This window comes from Phyllostomus hastatus, unplaced genomic scaffold (genome assembly GCF_019186645.2).
Source record: "Phyllostomus hastatus isolate PE091 unplaced genomic scaffold, TTU_PhHast_1.1 phas_contig_34, whole genome shotgun sequence".
NCBI lineage: Eukaryota > Metazoa > Chordata > Mammalia > Chiroptera > Phyllostomidae > Phyllostomus > Phyllostomus hastatus.
Window position 1 is genome coordinate 51,243,993 of NW_025333857.1, and position 17,115 is coordinate 51,261,107.

Below are 17,115 nucleotides of genomic sequence, written 5' to 3' on the forward strand. Positions count from 1 at the left end.
TCTGTTGAATAGATAATAGCACATTTTTTAATTCACATACCAGTTGATGAATATTTGGATTGTTCCCACTTTTTGGCTGCTTATGAATAATGCTGCCCTGAATAATTATTTGCAGATTTTAGGGGACATATGTTTCAATTTCACTTAGGTAAATGCCTAGGAGTGGTATTGCTGAGCCAAATGCTAACTCTGTATGTAACTTTTTGAGGAAATTGCTGAGTTTTCAAAAGTGGCTGTAACATTTTATATTTTCTACAGTATCCTGGCCAACTTTGTTATTATCTGAGTTTTTGATTCTAGCCATTCTGACGGGTATGAATTTGTGGTTTTGAGATGTGTTTCTTTGAAGACTAACGTGTTTATTTCCCATTGGTATGTCTTACTTGGAGAAATGTGTATTCAGATCTTTGGCCCATTTCATAATTTTTTGTCTTTTTGTTAATGAATTGTTAAAGTTTTTAAATATATTCTAGGTGTAAGTCTCTTGTCAGATAAATAATTTGCAAAAATTTTCTCCCATTCTGCTGGATATCTTTTTACTTTCTCAATAGTGTCCCTATGCACAAAAGATTTTAATTTTCATTTAATCTAATCTAACTTTTTTTGTTGCTGTTGATGTTTGTGCTTTGCTGTCACATCTAAGAAATCATTGCCTAATATAGAGGTATAAAGATTTACTTCCTTTCTTTCCCTAAGCGCCTTACAGCTTTAGCTCTTAGATTTCGATCTGTGGTCCATTTTGAGTTAATTTTTCTGTATGCTGTGAAGAAGAGGTTCAACTTCACGTGTTTGCATGTGGACATCCAGTTGTCCCAGCATCAGTTGTCGCCGAGACTATTCTCTCCCCATTGAGTAGTCTTAGCACCATGGTCAAAGCCTGCTGACCACAGATGTTTGGGTATCTTCCTGGACTCTCATCTCACTTCTGTTCCGTGGTCCGTCTATCTACCTCATGGCCTCTTTCGTCTGCTAGGAAGCTGAGAGCCCAGTGAAACCTTCTGGCAGGTGTCCAGGAACCTCAGGGACGGGGTTTGCGGACTCACATCACCCCTGGCTTCCCCTGTTTCATCCCTGCCCCCAGGTTTCTTTTTGTTGTGATATGTGCTCTGTTTAAAAAGCTTTTTTTTTTTTGGTAATGAAGTATGGGACATTAATAAATGATGCTCTTTTTACTTTAGATGTTTGGTTAATCAGTTCCATCCGAAGACTACCTAATTCATCCATTTTACTTCTGTCAGATAGAATTGTGGATTTTCTGTTAAACATGTTGAATGTTTACCCCTATCATATTATTATCATCATGATGTTGTTGCCTTTATATTTACTTTTAATTGGAATTAGATAATTTCTAAGATTAGAAATCTTGGTCTTCATTCCTGTCATCACAATTTACTTTCATCTCCCGCCTGCATCTTAAATGATGAGACTCTGTACACTGACAAGTGTCATGGCTGTGATTTGGTGCTGTGTTCAGAGCACTGTAAATGTTCATACCTATTTATTCAGTGGTCCCATTTTAAGTATCTAGCCTAAGGAATAACACTAATACAGAAGAGCACTCATTCACCGAGATGATCACCACACCTAATTTATAATTGTGAAAAATGGAAAATAACCGATATGTCTTAGAACAAGGATCCATACGTTACCTATATTATCATCATCACTGAATGAAATAGTATGTATATTTTTAAATGAAGGTAACAAAGACTACTTAGCAACTTTCAAAATTAATTTGACTTACTGATAGGAAAAAAGCACCATGTAAAATAGACATATCAAAAAAAGTTTAAGGATATCCACCAATGGCGTTTTTTTTTTTTTTGTTTTTGTTTTTTTCGGTTGGTAGGAGGGTGCCTGATTTTCTATTCCTGTTGGAATTTGTCATTTTTTGCATGTTTTAACTTCGAAACCTAAAACTGTAGCAATTTGTGACTCTCATAGGAATTCTTTCTCCCCCCTTTTCAGATGCGAATCTGGCTACACTGGACAGCACTGTGAAAAGACAGACTTTAGTATTCTCTATGTAGTGCCAAGCAGGCAAAAGCTCACTCACGTTCTCATCGCAGCAATTATTGGAGCTGTACAGATCGCCATTATTGTGGCTATTGTCATGTGCATAACAAGGTAGGTGAGGCCTGAGAGGCACCAACTTTAATTAGAGGTGGGGTGGCTGTGAAGTCAAAGAAGAACCTTGAAGCACACTGAAAACGATAGGGACTTGAAGTCTGCCAGCCTGTTAGGAAGAAAATCCTAGGATCAGCTCACTGGCGTTTCCACGTGGGTCTGACCTCTCCCTGTCTTGCTTCTCCAGAAGATGGGCAAGAACTCATTCCCAGGGTTTCAGGTCTGTCTGGAACTGCAGGTAGCGAGGAGCATGAGACGATTCAATGGCATAAAGGAATTCAGGGATCTCAAGACTGTGTGTTGGTGCTGAGCACGGCTTTCAGGGACAGTAATGGGAGCGGCAGACTTTTAGAACGGTCTGCACACGCACAGAAGAGCCAGGCCAGGAGTTCTGAAGACCTGCCAAACTGCAAGGTGTCTTATGCCCTAAGAATATAATTTATTCACGGTAAATACAACCAGAAAGGAAGAAAACAGAGGTTAAAGAAAACCGCTTTTCTTATTATCATTGTCTTAATGTAACTTCATTTTCTAGGATGCAGTCATAACTACTAAACTTTAAAGTTCTGTATTATAACTAAAACCATTGGAATTTATTGTAACTACACTCCAATTTAAAGGACTCTTGAGAATGAATGCAGTTGGCATAGAATGGGTGTTTTCTGCATGGAGTGGGAATATATGAGTGAGAACTGAACTGGACCTGAGAAAATTCAGCAGATCAAGTTCCCATTGTCTGTATGCTTCCCAGGCTCACGTCTTTTCTGCTTGCTGGCCTCTTCCTTACTTCCTTTAAGATTTGGTTCAGAAGTTTGTAAAAGTTGTCTGCATACTTCTCTGCATTATTCTGGGCAGGGGGTTGGAGCATATCAAGTGCAGATATTGGCGGGCCATGAAGGATTTACGGCTCTTCTACCCAAGGTCTGGATGGAAGCCAGACCTTCAGTAGGCTCAGCCATCTGGAGCTGAAATGATACATCTAGAAATGATTTGCTAAAAAGTGTTCTCTGAGTAACAGATATTTTTCATAAAATCCAGCCAATTAAAGTTGGTGGGACTTCATTCTGTTGAACAGATGATCTGTCCTTAGGCAAGACTACTGAGTATAAAATTGGGCAGCAGATTAAAGTTAGGGACATATTGATATAAAAAGTAATGACAGCAGAAAGATTAAAAAAAAACTTGTAACAGCAGGCCTGCCTGTGGCCATTTAATATAGGCTCCAAGGTGAAGGCGTTTGCCTGTGGTCACCCAGACCAGCAGGTGAGGGGCCTGGGCTGACGGAGTGCTGCCGATCCTCAAACCACTCCCTCTGCCACGGAGCCATCCAGAGGAGGGTCCACGTTGAGTCCTCTTGGGAGATACATTCGCCAAGTATGACCATCGCATGGGAGCAAGGCTCCAACTTGCCTTTGTAGCAATTCAGGGTTTTGAATAGGGGAGAGGTTTGGTATAAAACATTTTCAGAGAATTAATCTGAGTGTCTTCTGCACCATTCACTGGAGGAGAGAAAATGTGAGGTCGGGGAGACCATTTAGGACATTATTAGAGGCAAGGACGGGTAGAGTAATAAATGATTTGGAAGGTGAAAGAAGGAAGTAAGGTAAAGGTGAGGGTAGCATTTTGAGGCCCAGCGATAGTGCGATCTTTAAGAAGATCAAAATATGTCAGAATCAGTGGGAAGCAACTTTGAGTTCAACCCCTTCATTCTCGAGAAATGAGGAGACGGAAGCCCTGGGATGGGAAGTTCCTTACCCAAGGTCACAGAGGTAGTTAAGCCCTTGTGCAAATCCTAATTCAGCTTTCATTCAGCTCCGTGCTTCTGTTCTGAGTGTGCTGTAATCCTCAAGTGCTACAGTAAAGTTATCTGGCAGGCAGTTTTCAAGTTAATGCCCTCCAGTTTATACCCCAGACCCATTTCCTGTCTTCACAGACACTGGGACATCACAGTACATTTTTAACCGTGTTACCATATCTTTGCCACCCACAGTCTCCATGACCAATGGGTCATCTTCACTGGATTTATCCTAGATCTGTCCTTGAGGCCTTTTCATTGTGGTCTTTTCTGTCCTAGAATGCCTTGCTCTCTTGGATTTAGAACATTATAATTACTTGGACCTGTCTCCTTTGAATTTTTAAGGACTGCCTCTCCCACGCGGTCCATTGTGGGCCAGCTGTTCCCTTTCCCACGGGGGCTGTCTGCCTGGGAGGAGTCTTGCTTTAGAAGGATGTTCCTGCTGACCTGCTTATCAAGGCCGCAGGAGTAAAATTATCTCCTTTTATACTTGGAATCTTTCTTTTTGTGTTTAGACTCACGTAATGACAGAATGGCAGGGACCTTGGACCTCATCGTGGCCAACCCCCCCCCCCCCCCCCCCCTTATTTTATAAATGAAAAAGCCACAGCCCCAGGAAACTGGGACTTTTCCAAGGTCATAGTGAATTAGTGACAGGTAGAAGAGGGGTTGCTTGACAACTCAGCCCGTTTCCTCGTTTACGAAATAGAGATGATTCCAGCACTACCTCAAAGTGTTTTTTATGGGGATTAGCAGGATAAAACTTGTGAAAATATATAAAATGAAAGTGTTACCACCAAGGCTTTTAAATCAAAGCAAAGTGGTGCTCTTAAAAGTGACCAGAGGGGAGAGAAGAGGGAATTTCAGGAGAGAATGGGTAGGGTTTACAGGAACAAATTTAAAGAACACATGGACAAAAACTAGGGGGAGGGTGGTAATGGGAGGGAAGTGGGGAGGGTTGGGTGGGTGGGCTGGAATGGGAGTAAAAGGGAGAAAACTGTACTTGAACAATGATTAAAATAAAATAAAATTAAAATAAAAAAATGACTAAAGACATGGAACTTTAGGGGAGGAGACCTCATGGCTGCAAGACTTTCCATTAGATTATAAATTTCTTGCTGGCAGAGATTTTAGAGGTTAGTCCAAGTCCTAAAATTTTACAAATAGGAATAGAAGGCCGCACAGCTAGTTTTTAGCAGAGCCCAAGCTCAAAACTACCAGAATTCATCCCAGTCCTTTATTCCACCTGTGTAGCAGTGTGCTTTGTGCGTAGTAAGAGTTCATGTGTTTGCATTCGAGGGGGCAGGCAGAAACGTAGTCACAGCGCAGTGAGATTTGCACCACTGTGGAGAAACAAGCACGGTACAGTGAGAGCGGAGGCAGCAACACCCCTTACCCCCAGCATGGCTGTGCTTTACTGGGTTCTGTGCTTTGCCCAAGCAGGGTGTGGAATGAGTTCTTTTGAGTCATTGCCTAAAATCTTAGGCATTTCCTGTGCATGCCCATCAGAGGTTAAATAAGCGTATTTCTTCCTGATTTTCCCTTCCTCTAAGATGTTCTTGTCTTCTTGGGGTGGTGGGGGGGCGGTCAGTGTTCAGGGAAGGTATGTCGGCCAGAATCCTTTCTGCTGTCACGGGTTTGTATGTTACCAGTCACTGTGGTGGGGGTGTTGCCGGGCCAGAGGAAGGGTGTAGGTCCCCCTTGGGGATGCCAGTCGGCAGTAGAGACCCCGGCACTGAATTTCGCTTGTGTCATGTGTCTAGCCCTCTCACCTCCCGACTTTGTCGGGAAGATAGCAGTCTGGGGTGTCGGTCCTCACTTTGGGTTGCATCAAATAGTGCCCTGTTCCCCTTCCGTGTGATGCCGTGCAACACGGCTTCACATGAAATGCGCATTACTCTGCAAACGCCTGAAATATCCTAAACAAAATGACGCTTTCCTCTTTCTCTTTTTTTTAACTCAACAGAAAATGCCCTAAAAACAATAGAGGACGACGACAGAAGCAAAACCTAGGTCATTTTACTTCAGATACGTCATCTAGAATGGTTTAAAGTGACTTTTATATGTACACTGACCATGTGATGTACATTTATTATGTCTTTTTTTAAAAGAATGGAAATATTTATTTCAGAGGCCTTATTTTTGGACATTTTTAGTGTAGTACAGTTGGCTCGTATTTAGAATATTCAGCTACAACAGTTTTGGACTGTTTAGAAGTCTTTGTTTTATGTTTTTAAATATAAAAATTGATTTCATATATTTGTACCACATGGTGACTCTAAGACTTGCTCTCTACCTGTGGAATGTAATATTTTTGCAAAATTGGACCACTTCTCAAATGGTTCTAAAGTCACACCCACTCCTCCCACAGTGACCACAGCCAATGACCACGCATGAACTAAAGGTAAAGATGTTTACAGATTACTTTTCTTACAAAAAAAAAATTTTAGAAGACACTGTGTTTAAATAGGCATTTACATGTTTTGAGATTTAGGAACTGATTTTTTTAGACACTGCCAGTCGCATGAACTGTAAAGCTGTGTGTGTTAGATGTAAAATATTTATAAGACGTATGGGCTGGAATTTGATTATTCCTGTCTTTGAAAAAAAAATTCTGATAATTCAAAAACGTATCTGGTAGCAATGATGGAACAGATCACCGAAAAGTAGATTTAGATATTGTGAAAATAGTCTGTTTAACAAACAGATTGGAATAAAGCCTATTCTATGAGTTAAACTACTTTAATACACATTAATTTTTAAAGAAAATACTTGTTTTAACAAATTGTCTCAGTGTTTGTGAATAAAATGCAAAAATACTTGTTAATGATTGGTGCTCTTAAAGTGAGCTTAAAAATTACCTAAGACCTCTCTATCCAAATTTGTCCTGTAGTAATAGGTATATAATAGATTGTTGGTGTTTCAAGATCTGAAGTGTGAGTAGAATGTATTCAGCTGTTTAACGTGTAGTTTAGATATTCAGAAGTATGCATGTAGAATTTAAAAAAATGTTCAAAATTGAATATTAATTTTAATATTTGATTTGGAAAAGCATGTTATAATATAATGTTTTCACTATATGCCTCTGTTTGGTGTGTTTATTTACTACATTCTTTGATATTGCTATGCCAGTGCATTTAATATGTGAAATTAATAGAAAAAACAAATTTTAGCCCCAAATTCCCCTCTGCTTTTACAAATGCTGCTGGAGAGTATCTAATGGCAAGCACCTCATCCAACATTTGGAGTTTGCTGTTTTGGTCATTCAGCTTCTAGGCTTAATGTTAGTAATGTGGTGGCTTTGGTGAACTTTTTTGGGAAAAGCTGTCCTCTTCTATCCCCACTGTCTTATTTGAGCCCCTTAGTCAGTGAGTAAGCATGTTTGGAACAGTCCCCAGTGCTTTGCAAGGGCTCATGTTGCAGACAGTCACGTATGGGTATTTGTAGTTATAAATACTTGACCAGTCTCCAGGGGTGGGGCATCCAATCCTTTAAACAGCCCTGTTGCCTGTTATCAAGTGAACTCTTTGCTCTGAAGTGCCAGAATTGATTCGTGGTAAGCCCTCTCTGACTGGGAAGTAAAAAAAATGGAACACAATAGGTCTGCCTCAAATGCTGATAAGATCCACCAGAATCGCCTGTCGAGTATGACAGAAGATGAAGACCAAGACGCCGCTCTTACCATTGTGACTGTGCTGGACAAAGTCGCCGCCATCGTGGACAACGTGCAGGCGAGCCAGAAGAGAATAGAAGAGAGACACAGGGGCATGGAAAACGCCATCAAGTCCGTCCAGATCGACCTGCTGAAGTTTTCACAGTCACACAGCAATACAGGCTACATCATCAACAAGTTGTTTGAGAAAACCCGGAAAGTCAGCGCGCACATTAAAGACGTGAAGGCCCGGGTGGAGAAGCAACAAATTCACGTGACAAAAGTTGAAACTAAGCAAGAGGAAATAATGAAGAAAAACAAATTCCGTGTGGTAATATTCCAGGTAAGCTTGCAACTTGGGTTTACCTTGGTTACTACTGTAATCTCTCGCCTCCTTGAATGGCCAACAGGTCCTACCAGCACCTTCCAGTGTTGCCTCTTTAACTATTGTATATGTTCATGTAGTGGAATTCTGTGTCAGCAGGCGTCTCAGGATAAAGCCGTTTCTGTGTTAACTAACGTACTATCAGATCAGTATTTTGAGCCTCTCAACCATTGCGTGTAATATGAACTGTGGGCCAGAGCTGAGGCTATTTCTTGCCTTTGAAACTTAATATTGGTAAAGCTCTTTCAGCATATTAGCCATATTAGCATGATGCCTTCGCATAGACTTAGAATGTTAGACCCGGAAGAGACCTAAGGATCCTCCAGTATAAAATACCTCTGTAGTATAAAGAAACAAACTGAGGACTTGTCACCTCATAATGTGGTTTTTTTTCCTTACTATCATGGAGAGTCGGGAGAGCCCTAAACAATAAAATGTAAGCTTTTCAGAATATTGGAAATTGGAATCTTTTGGAATTTTTACATATAAGTCACAATAATAAGAAATTGTATTTTGTAATGAACCAGGCAGTTTTTCTTATTTTTCTTATTGTTATTACAGTTATACAAATGCAGGAGTCACATACATGATTCCTACTATTTAATTACAAAGTCTTTTTAGTGTAATAGTTTTTATGAGGCGTTGTATAGCACTGTACAGTTGAACTTATATTTTTAAAAATAGGACCATATTCATGGCAAGTGCATATCTGTAATGTATTTTAAAACTCTTACAAATCAGAAGGAAAACGTGAACTCTCCTCCCACTGTAGAAAAACAGGGAAGTCATTATCAGCCAGTTCACAAAAGACGGAACAAATGGGCAGAATTCTATCTTCACTTATTTAAATATTTGCAGTTACTAAAGCATAACACACTCCGAGTTTAAGGGCAGAGAACAACCAAGCACGTCAGTATTTTGCTGGCAGGAGCATTGACGTGTGCAACACTTCTGGAGGACAGTTTTGTTGGTGTATGTTGAGAACTTTAAAAATTCACAAACCTTCTGGCCCCCAAAATTCATGTCAAAGAATTTGTTTGAAGTATGAGATCAGTAATACATGCAGGCATGCTCATTGGTGTATATATATATTGTTACCATATTTTTTAAGTGGATGGATGCCCATATGCTTAGGGGGGGAACCTAGAAGAACAAAAACAAAGTGAAGGAGGAGCACAGTTGGATGATGCAGGCAGGTGTTCGTACCACACGAGGGATGAGGGCCGTAACCCCCACCCCAGTGTTCTGTGCACATTAGTCAATTCTCCATAGCTCTCTGTTCACTGATAAAGTTACGGAGGAGTGTTTTGGATCTGTTTTTAAGAGCCTGATGGTTGTTTAGGAGGAAGAATAGGGAGGAGAGAGAAGTGTCACTTATTTCAAAGGTAGGTAGTAGGGCCATGTCATTTCCCTTTCCTTCCAGGTCCCTGGCAGTTCTTCTCCAGGCCTAAACATTTGAAAAAGCCAGTCTACCTTAGCCTCAGTGGCCAGTTTCAGTGTGAGTGTGCATAATGGGTACCAAATCTAGATTTGGTATTGGAGAGTGTGGTAGCTGTTCTTCAGTTCACTTTCCAAGGGCATTAGCAGTAAGGGGTCCGTATCACCCTCTGCTTGCATGGGGTGTGCCTGCAAGCATTCTTAGCATCCAGCATTTCTCCTGAGAACCTTCATGCCAAGAATGGACCAGGTACCAGTCAAGATTTACGGAGTCGAGAACAAAGAAGTTTCTGACAAGTTCTAATTGACTCATTGGTCTATTGGCATAGTTCTTCTTTTAAAAAAGTTAAGATGTTTCTATATTCACCCACTTCCTGCCTGAAACTTGCTATCCCCCCCCCCCCCCACCTTTTCAGCCCCCATAGTTACTTGAACAAATAGAAGATAGTATGAAAAAGCAGCTGAGAGGCACCAGTTAGGTCAGATCCCTTGCCTTGTAAGACAGAGTGCTGTGAAGATTACATGAAATTAAGTTATTCAGAATAAGCAGCAGTTTGTCAATAAGCAGGCAGCTACAATGGGAGACCTGGTAGAAAACACAAAGGCAAATAATAATGGACATAGAACATGGATCTGATGATTCATTAGATGGTAGAACACTATGCTGTAGTCACACATTCACACGATTATTCTTGAAGTTCTTACAATTCATTCTCATAGTTCTTACATACAAGTGGTTATATTGAGGATGCCCTTTCTACTAAAATTAACTTGAAGCTGAGTAATTCAGCTGTAGGATATGGGCATTTCCATTTGGGTCTTTCCTCAAAAAGTTTTCCCCGAATATATCTTTCTGGTGGCAATCTTTCTTTCATCTCCCACAGTTGGGTGTGGCTGACCTTTCAACTAATCCTGAACATAGGCATTAAAAAAAATCTATTTCTCATACAATTATCATTCCTCTTTGGACATACTTTCACTTTGATGGCTTTCTCATCACACAAGCCAGGGGTCTTAGTGTATCTTCTACCAGTCTGGCCCAGTAACTGAGCTACGTGGTCACCAGACGAGGGATTGGGCCATCCCTAATGATGCGTCTCAGACGTGTCTGTATTCCAAACATCCCCAGCTGTGTTACTGTGACCCTCAGTCATGACCCAGAGTACTTGTTTTATTTATGAAGATCATCTTTTTTTTTTTTTAAACCTGGGCCTTTACATGGATATATAATGATTGCATTTGGAAATCAACTATAATTCAACCATACAACCTTCAATTATTATTACAGTGTATTCACCACTGACTCCCAGTACCTCTGACTCACAGGAGTTACCACAGAGAGATCCATGTCACAAGTGCTTTCCCTGACTCTACCTCTGTTTTCTTTTGTTTTTAAGTCTGCTTTTACATAATTTGTTGTGCCATTGAAGAAGGGTATGTGATCCCTGAGTTAAGTTATATCTGATTTCACAGCAGGGTTGTGAGGGGTTCCCCCCCAGTCATTATTTTGGGGGCTTCTTTCTTTTCTAATTATACCTTCTCAGGCCATACCAACCCACTCAGTGTAGCGGAAGCCGCTCCCTGCAGCAGGTGTCGGGAAGGCAGAGGAATCATTTTGCTCCTTCTGATTCATCAGAGAGCTATGAGACGCCCACCCTGCTTTTTTTTTTTTTTTAAGCTCCTAGACTCTCCAATACTGGAACCAAAGAATTTAATTTTAAATAAGTTTCCAAAGAAATAAAGTTCCAGGGATACCTTCTGGACTCTCAGGCTGGTAGGTTTTGGAATACTTGTAAATACGTTTCTTACCTGCTTATTCATTTTCTTTTGAACTGGTTTAATCTGGATGTCAAGCAGGTTTTCTTTAGAAATTTTAACTTCACGGGTTCAGTTAAAAGTCTTGTGATGGTTAAAGTTTTGCCTGTTGAGTTTTAGAAGCAGTCCCTAAATAGGGACTTGGGTTCCTTTTGCAGCTGTGTTTCTGGGCTGGTTCTCAAGGTCACCGGTGTCTGCCATGTTCCCAAGCCCAGTTCCCATTCTTTCCCTTTTGACACATTGGACGGTTGGTCCATCCCTCTCTTGAAACTTCTTTCCCTCTGCTTCCCTTTCCCCTTAGCTGTGGGAGGTGCTACTTTCTCTTGGACTTCCGGCCTCACTGGCTGATATTTCTCCTTTTGGTTTTCTCATCTTTTCAGATATACTTGTCCAAAATCCATTTATCTATAACACTAAAATCCAAAAATTTCTGATTTTTTTTTTTTTTTACAACTTATTTTGGCAGCAAGACCCAGCTAGACCCGAACTCATTTGATGGGAAAACCTGGCCTGAAATAGCCTGAGGCTGTTTAGTCCTTAGCCCACCTTAGGGTCAGTATTCATATTTCTTGCCATAAAAATGTTTTCTCCAAAGATCTCACTTGAAATCTTATGTAATGTGTCATATTATTTTTCCCAAATCTGAAATATTCTGAATTCTGAAACACATCAGGGCCCCAAGGAGTCTGATTAACAGAATGTAGACTCATTCACTCAGTGTGATCTCTTTAATCTAATCACGTGATTTCTAATTTAATCTTTATGTTAATGACTCCTAAATTTGCATCTCTTGTCCAGACCTCCCTTCTGAACTCCAGACTGACGTACTCAGCTGCCTACTCGACATCTCTGCTTGGATTTCCAGGGGGCATCTCAGAATCTTCATGTTTGGGTCCCATCCTTCCCCTCCTGCCAACTCTGTCGTGTCGTTTAATGACGAATCTGTCCTGCAGTTGCTTAGACCACGTACTTGAGAGTTATCACTGACCCTCTCTAACCCTCTGCACCCTAATCTCGCAGCAGATCCTGCTGGCTCCTGCCTTCAAAGTGGATCAGGAATCAGACCACCTCTGCCAACCCCGTGATCCATCTCTCACCTGACTTATGCTGTGGCCTCCAGCCATTCTCCCTGCTTCTTATCTGGCTCCCATAGCCTGTTTCCAGCAGAGTGATCCTTTTATAGCATGGGTCAAATTGTGTCACTACTCTCCTCAAAACTCTTTCAAAGCCTTCCTCTCACACTCACAGCAAGAGCCACAGTCCTTGGTACTGGACACGGAGCCCCACACCATCTGGCCCTCCTGCTCCCTCTCTCGCCCTCTCCCCTCTTCCTCTCGGCCCTTGATCCCTCTGCCCCAACCACTCTGCCCACCTCGCTGTCTCTCCTTCCCTCCCAGATATACGCATGGCCTGGCCTGCCCGTCCAGGCTAGGGTGTCACCTTATTACTGAGGGCTTTCCGAGCACCCTCCCCGTCACTGTTTTTCCCCCTTCCCTACTTTATTTTCACCTCTTACCACTTAACACCATCTGACATTCTTTATATTTATCTAACCCGCTTATTTCTCTCCGAAACTATAAGCTCTTTTACTCTGGTGTTTTTTTCCCACGGGAGGTTGTTCTCAGTTCCTAGCACATTCACTGTGCAGGGTAGGTGCTTAGTTACTGTTTGTTGGGTGAAGACACAAACCTCTGGTTTGACCCACCAGTCGCACTGGGCGTAAAACATAAGACACATCTTTGCTTCATGAACGTAACCCGTCAAGTGAAAGCCTCGGGGAGACATTCATAAATAAGTAGAGCTCCGGTTCAACTCCAACTGTGATATATAAATAGAAGTATACGCGTGTCCTTTTGATGTAAAGTGGAGACGTAACTAGCCTCTTGGGGAAGTTGGGGACATTTTAATCTATTCTTGAAGGTAGGTATCTTTTACAAAGCTGAAAAGAGGTGAAGGGGCACTTAAGGCAGTCAGAACCACGTACGCAGCGTTTCCCTGCGTGTTTGGGGACTGGAGAGCGGCTGGGTGGTGCTGGACCGGAGGTGTGGGAGAGGGGCTTAGCTCAGGCTGAAGAGCCTTCTCATCACACTAAAGAGTTTGAATGCTGTCCCTTGAGTGTTGATGAGCTCTGAGAAGTTTTAAAGCAGAGAACGGATGTGGTCAGAGCTATGCTTTTAGAAATATTTCTCAGGAAATGCTTAGGTGACATTTTGGAGATAGAAGTATTATACAAATTCAGGCCTCAGGTGACAAGGACCAGAATTAAGACCGTGGTGGAAGCAAGGAGGAGGGAGGAGGGAGGAGTTGTTAAGCAGTATTATTGACAGTGCTTGGAGAGCCATGGCGTGGGGGATGAGAAGGAGAGGAAAGGTTCGGGATGATGGTTCTGAGGTTTGTAGCTGGCACCTGGATGTATAGAGGCCCAGGAAGGGAAGTAGCTGTGGAGAGGATGACGGGTGGGCCTGCATTTTGGACATGTTGTGTTACATCCAGGTGGAGAAGTCTGTTATTTAAAAATGTGTCTTCATCTTCAGGTAAGGGGAGAGGTAAAGAGAAAATATTTGTGAATTTGCTTACAATTGGATCTGAAGGCAGAGGAGTGGATACTGTTGTTCAGGGTGAGCTTGGGAGGTGAGGAAGAAACAAGGGCCAAGGAAGAGAAACCCGGAGAAATACCAACACCGAAGGAAGGAGTGGGCAGAGGATAAACAACCTGTTTAGAGATTTAGAGGTGTGGCCGAAGGTATAAGAACTGGTCTCTAACATGCTTTCCCTTGCTCTCCTTCAGGAGGACGTTCAGTGTCCGACATCCCTGTCTGTTGTTAAAGACAAAACCCTAACTGAGAATCAAGAGGAAGACATCGAAGATATCTTTGATCCCCCGGTAGATCTGTCCTCTGACGAAGAATATTACGTTGAAGAAAGCAAATCCACCAAGCTTAAAAAGTCAGGCAAGGAACACATCGATAACATCAAGAAGGCTTTTTCCAAAGAGAACATGCAGAAGACACGGCAGAACATCGACAAGAAGGTTGACAGAATTAGAACTAGAATAGTGACCCCGGAGAGGAGAGAGAGGCTGCGGCAGTCAGGGGAGAGGCTGCGGCAGTCGGGGGAGAGGCTGCGGCAGTCGGGGGAGAGGCTGAAACAGTCGGGGGAAAGATTTAAGAAATCTATCTCTAACGCAGCTCCCTCGAAGGAAGCTTTTAAGATACGTAGCCTTCGGAAAGCTAAAGGTCAGATGGGGACTGAGGGTCCCCACGAGGCCAGGGAGATGGGTGTGGACATCATTGCCAGGGGCTCGTCTCTGGGCCCCGGCGGTGAGCTCTACACTGACGAGCTCAGTGAAACAGACCGTGAGGAGGCCAGGGTGGGGGGTGCTCCCCACGAAGGAGGGGAAATCCCGACCCCCGAGCCTTTAAAAGTTACCTTTAAACCCCAGGTGCAGGTAGAGGATGACGAATCTCTTTTGCTGGATTTAAAGCAGTCTTCATAAAGAGGAATTAAGTATATTTTAAGTATAAGTCACCTGAATCATTCAGTGCCAGTTTAATTAGTATAGTCGCTTAACATTTATAGGCTATTTAGGGAAAAAATAAATGTTGTGATGTTTATTTTTTATGTTTAACATCTTAAAGGTAATACAAATATTATGTGCATTTCCCAGTAACTTCCCTGGGAATTCTTTCATTTTTCCCCGGGGCTTCTAAGGTTCTAGCAGCTTCTTCTCCTGTCACTCTCACGGCAGCTGAGGATTTTTAAGTGTCTTTCTCTCGCGCACTAGAGAAAGAGGTTCCTGGAGAGGGTCGGTGAGGTGTTCAGTAGTTTAAAACAACTGGAGGGCAAATTTGTGGCCATTGTTTGCAAGTGAACTTTCAATTTTGGTGGCCAGTTTCCAAGGGGATCACATCACCCATATGTGCAGATCAACCATTTTGTTAGTAAATTAGCAATCACACATCTTTTTGATGCTTCTGCGTAAAAAAGGGAAGTCCTGGACTTGCGCACGTGGTTCTGGCATCACGGCCGTACTTCCGGTGAGTACTCCTGGTGAGCACTCGGCACTTGCCAGGTGATAGGCTCCTCAGTGAAGGAGAGGGTGTGCCCGTTCTACCCAACCCCGAGAACGTGTGTGAAGGTCAAAGGGAACGATGTGCATTCTGGGGGAACGAGAAACACAGCCGGAGGAACGAGCCCCACTGATTCCTCAAAGAGGAGTCAAATTAATTACACCTTCCGAGAAAGCCCTGAGCACCACGCAGTGAGGACCTAGATTGGATGTACGCCAACGCTGGTCTTCTGAAGCCTTTTCACAGAATCAGGAATGAAAAATAAGTGGATGACATCCTTTTTTTTTTCTTAAATCAAAGACTAAAATGAAACCTTGAGTTTGAGTTGGATCTTAAACGTTCTCTTGAAAAGTCTTTTTTCTGACTTTCCGTTGACTTGGGTCCGTGGGGGACTGCAGCAGCGTGTGTGTGAGCAGCGTGTGGCGCGAGGCTGTGGCCGTGCCCTCAGCAGCCCTCTGCAGGGTCAGCCCTGGCGGGAGGGGGGTGGGGCGGGTTTGGGATTGGCCCCAGATAGTTCTGTTTTACTGCACGAACCCCTCAGGGTGCATCTGTCCAAAACAGTATTCATAGGGGTTCACAGAGCCGCTTTGGGGGGAAGCCAGATTCCACCCGTGGCTGCAGACCTGGCCAAAGTGGAAGCAGATGTCATTGCTGACGAAGAACAACAGAAACAGCCCTATGAAAGGTCCACACTTCTGGTGATGTTTGAACCTTCTGGTTTCGTAACGGGGAAGAAATGATGGAACTGCCAAGTTTGAAGAATTCGGACAACACTCAGCTTTCAGATCAGTTTTGGATGCTCACGTAGTAATTGTAATAAATGTGCATGAAGAGACAGGCACACAGCAAGTCAACTTAAAAATATCTGACTCAGTTACCCTGATATTTGGGTTTGGGAGTTTGATTCAGCATCATTTCTTCTTCACTCTGTGTGAATACATTAAGTCATAAATTGTGCATCTCATCTTTTTATTTTGAAAACCAAAGTATATACAACATTGAACAATACGTTGAAATAAATAATTTAAAAAATGTTATGACTTAAAAAGAGCTTGGATGCCTAATACATATTTCCTTAAAGCCATAATAAATTTGAATTAAAAAAAGGCATTATTACAACATCTGATGTCAGTGTCGTATTTGTAAATATTTTTACTAATATTGAATGCAAACAGCATGGTGTGAATTTGATATAACAACTCTTCTTATATGTTCCTAGGTTGAGAAGAATGTAAACTTGTAAGCTTGTTCTTTCTTCTAGCCCTATGCAGAATAAATGATCAACTGTCCTAAACTTTTTTTTGTCAGAGATTTCTGTGAAGGAATTTTTCTTGCATCTGTTTCCTCCTGCCCCGTTTTATAGCCTGACCTGACTGTTATACAGCATCTCCATACGGATGTATTTGAGTTTTGATGAGGAGGGATCCTAACCTGGTCGGCCCTGCATCACGGGCTGCAAACCCAGGACTGTTTCAGTGTTTCTGGGTTTGCATGACCTTGTGCAAACCCAGAAACACTGAAACAGTCACATCCCCAGATGCTCACTGTGACCTTGTACTGATTCTTGGGTGAGGATTTTCCCCTCCATGTCACTCTGTCTCTCAAATTGCTGTCCGTATTTAGAATATTCCCCATTTCTGCAGTGGCATTTTTTCTTTTTCCTGTTTTCTTGATGTAAAGAATGTCTATTTATAATGGGCTGCAAAATCACACATCCTCACGTAATGCAAGGAATATTCTCGTCAACGTACCTTATTTTAAAAGTTCGAAACAACACAACAGATTTTCTGCTTATTTTACTGCTCTTTGTTTTTGAAATTATACATTAAATTTT

The 17,115-nt window shown here is 42.2% G+C and overlaps 2 protein-coding genes across 3 annotated transcripts in view; both read left to right on the top strand.

Annotated features, from left to right (window-relative positions):
- LOC123819986 (myb/SANT-like DNA-binding domain-containing protein 3) overlaps positions 1-7,009 on the top strand; it is a 122,954-nt gene extending 115,945 nt beyond the window's left edge. For both annotated transcript variants that reach the window (XM_045840633.1, XM_045840630.1), the window contains 2 exons: positions 1,969-2,127; positions 5,889-7,009. In XM_045840633.1, coding sequence (XP_045696589.1) covers positions 1,969-2,127; positions 5,889-5,973 — 244 coding nt within the window. In that variant the 3' untranslated portion in view covers positions 5,974-7,009. The remainder of the gene's footprint in view (positions 1-1,968; positions 2,128-5,888) is intronic.
- A 402-nt stretch (positions 7,010-7,411) lies between these two features.
- On the top strand, positions 7,412-15,569 carry CAVIN4 (caveolae associated protein 4). The gene is made up of 2 exons (XM_045840019.1): positions 7,412-7,917; positions 14,000-15,569. Exons 1-2 carry the CDS (start codon positions 7,510-7,512, stop codon positions 14,705-14,707), a joined length of 1,116 nt encoding a protein of 371 aa, XP_045695975.1. The 5' UTR covers positions 7,412-7,509; the 3' UTR covers positions 14,708-15,569.
- The last annotated feature ends 1,546 nt before the right edge of the window (positions 15,570-17,115 follow it).

Excerpts from the sequence above, each read along its gene's own strand:
- CAVIN4 (XM_045840019.1), top strand. The coding sequence starts at position 7,510 with ATGGAACACAATAGGTCTGCCTCAAATGCTGATAAGATCCACCAGAAT. Across the intron at positions 7,918-13,999 it reads TCCGTGTGGTAATATTCCAG|GAGGACGTTCAGTGTCCGAC; the intron begins GTAAGCTTGCAA and ends GCTCTCCTTCAG.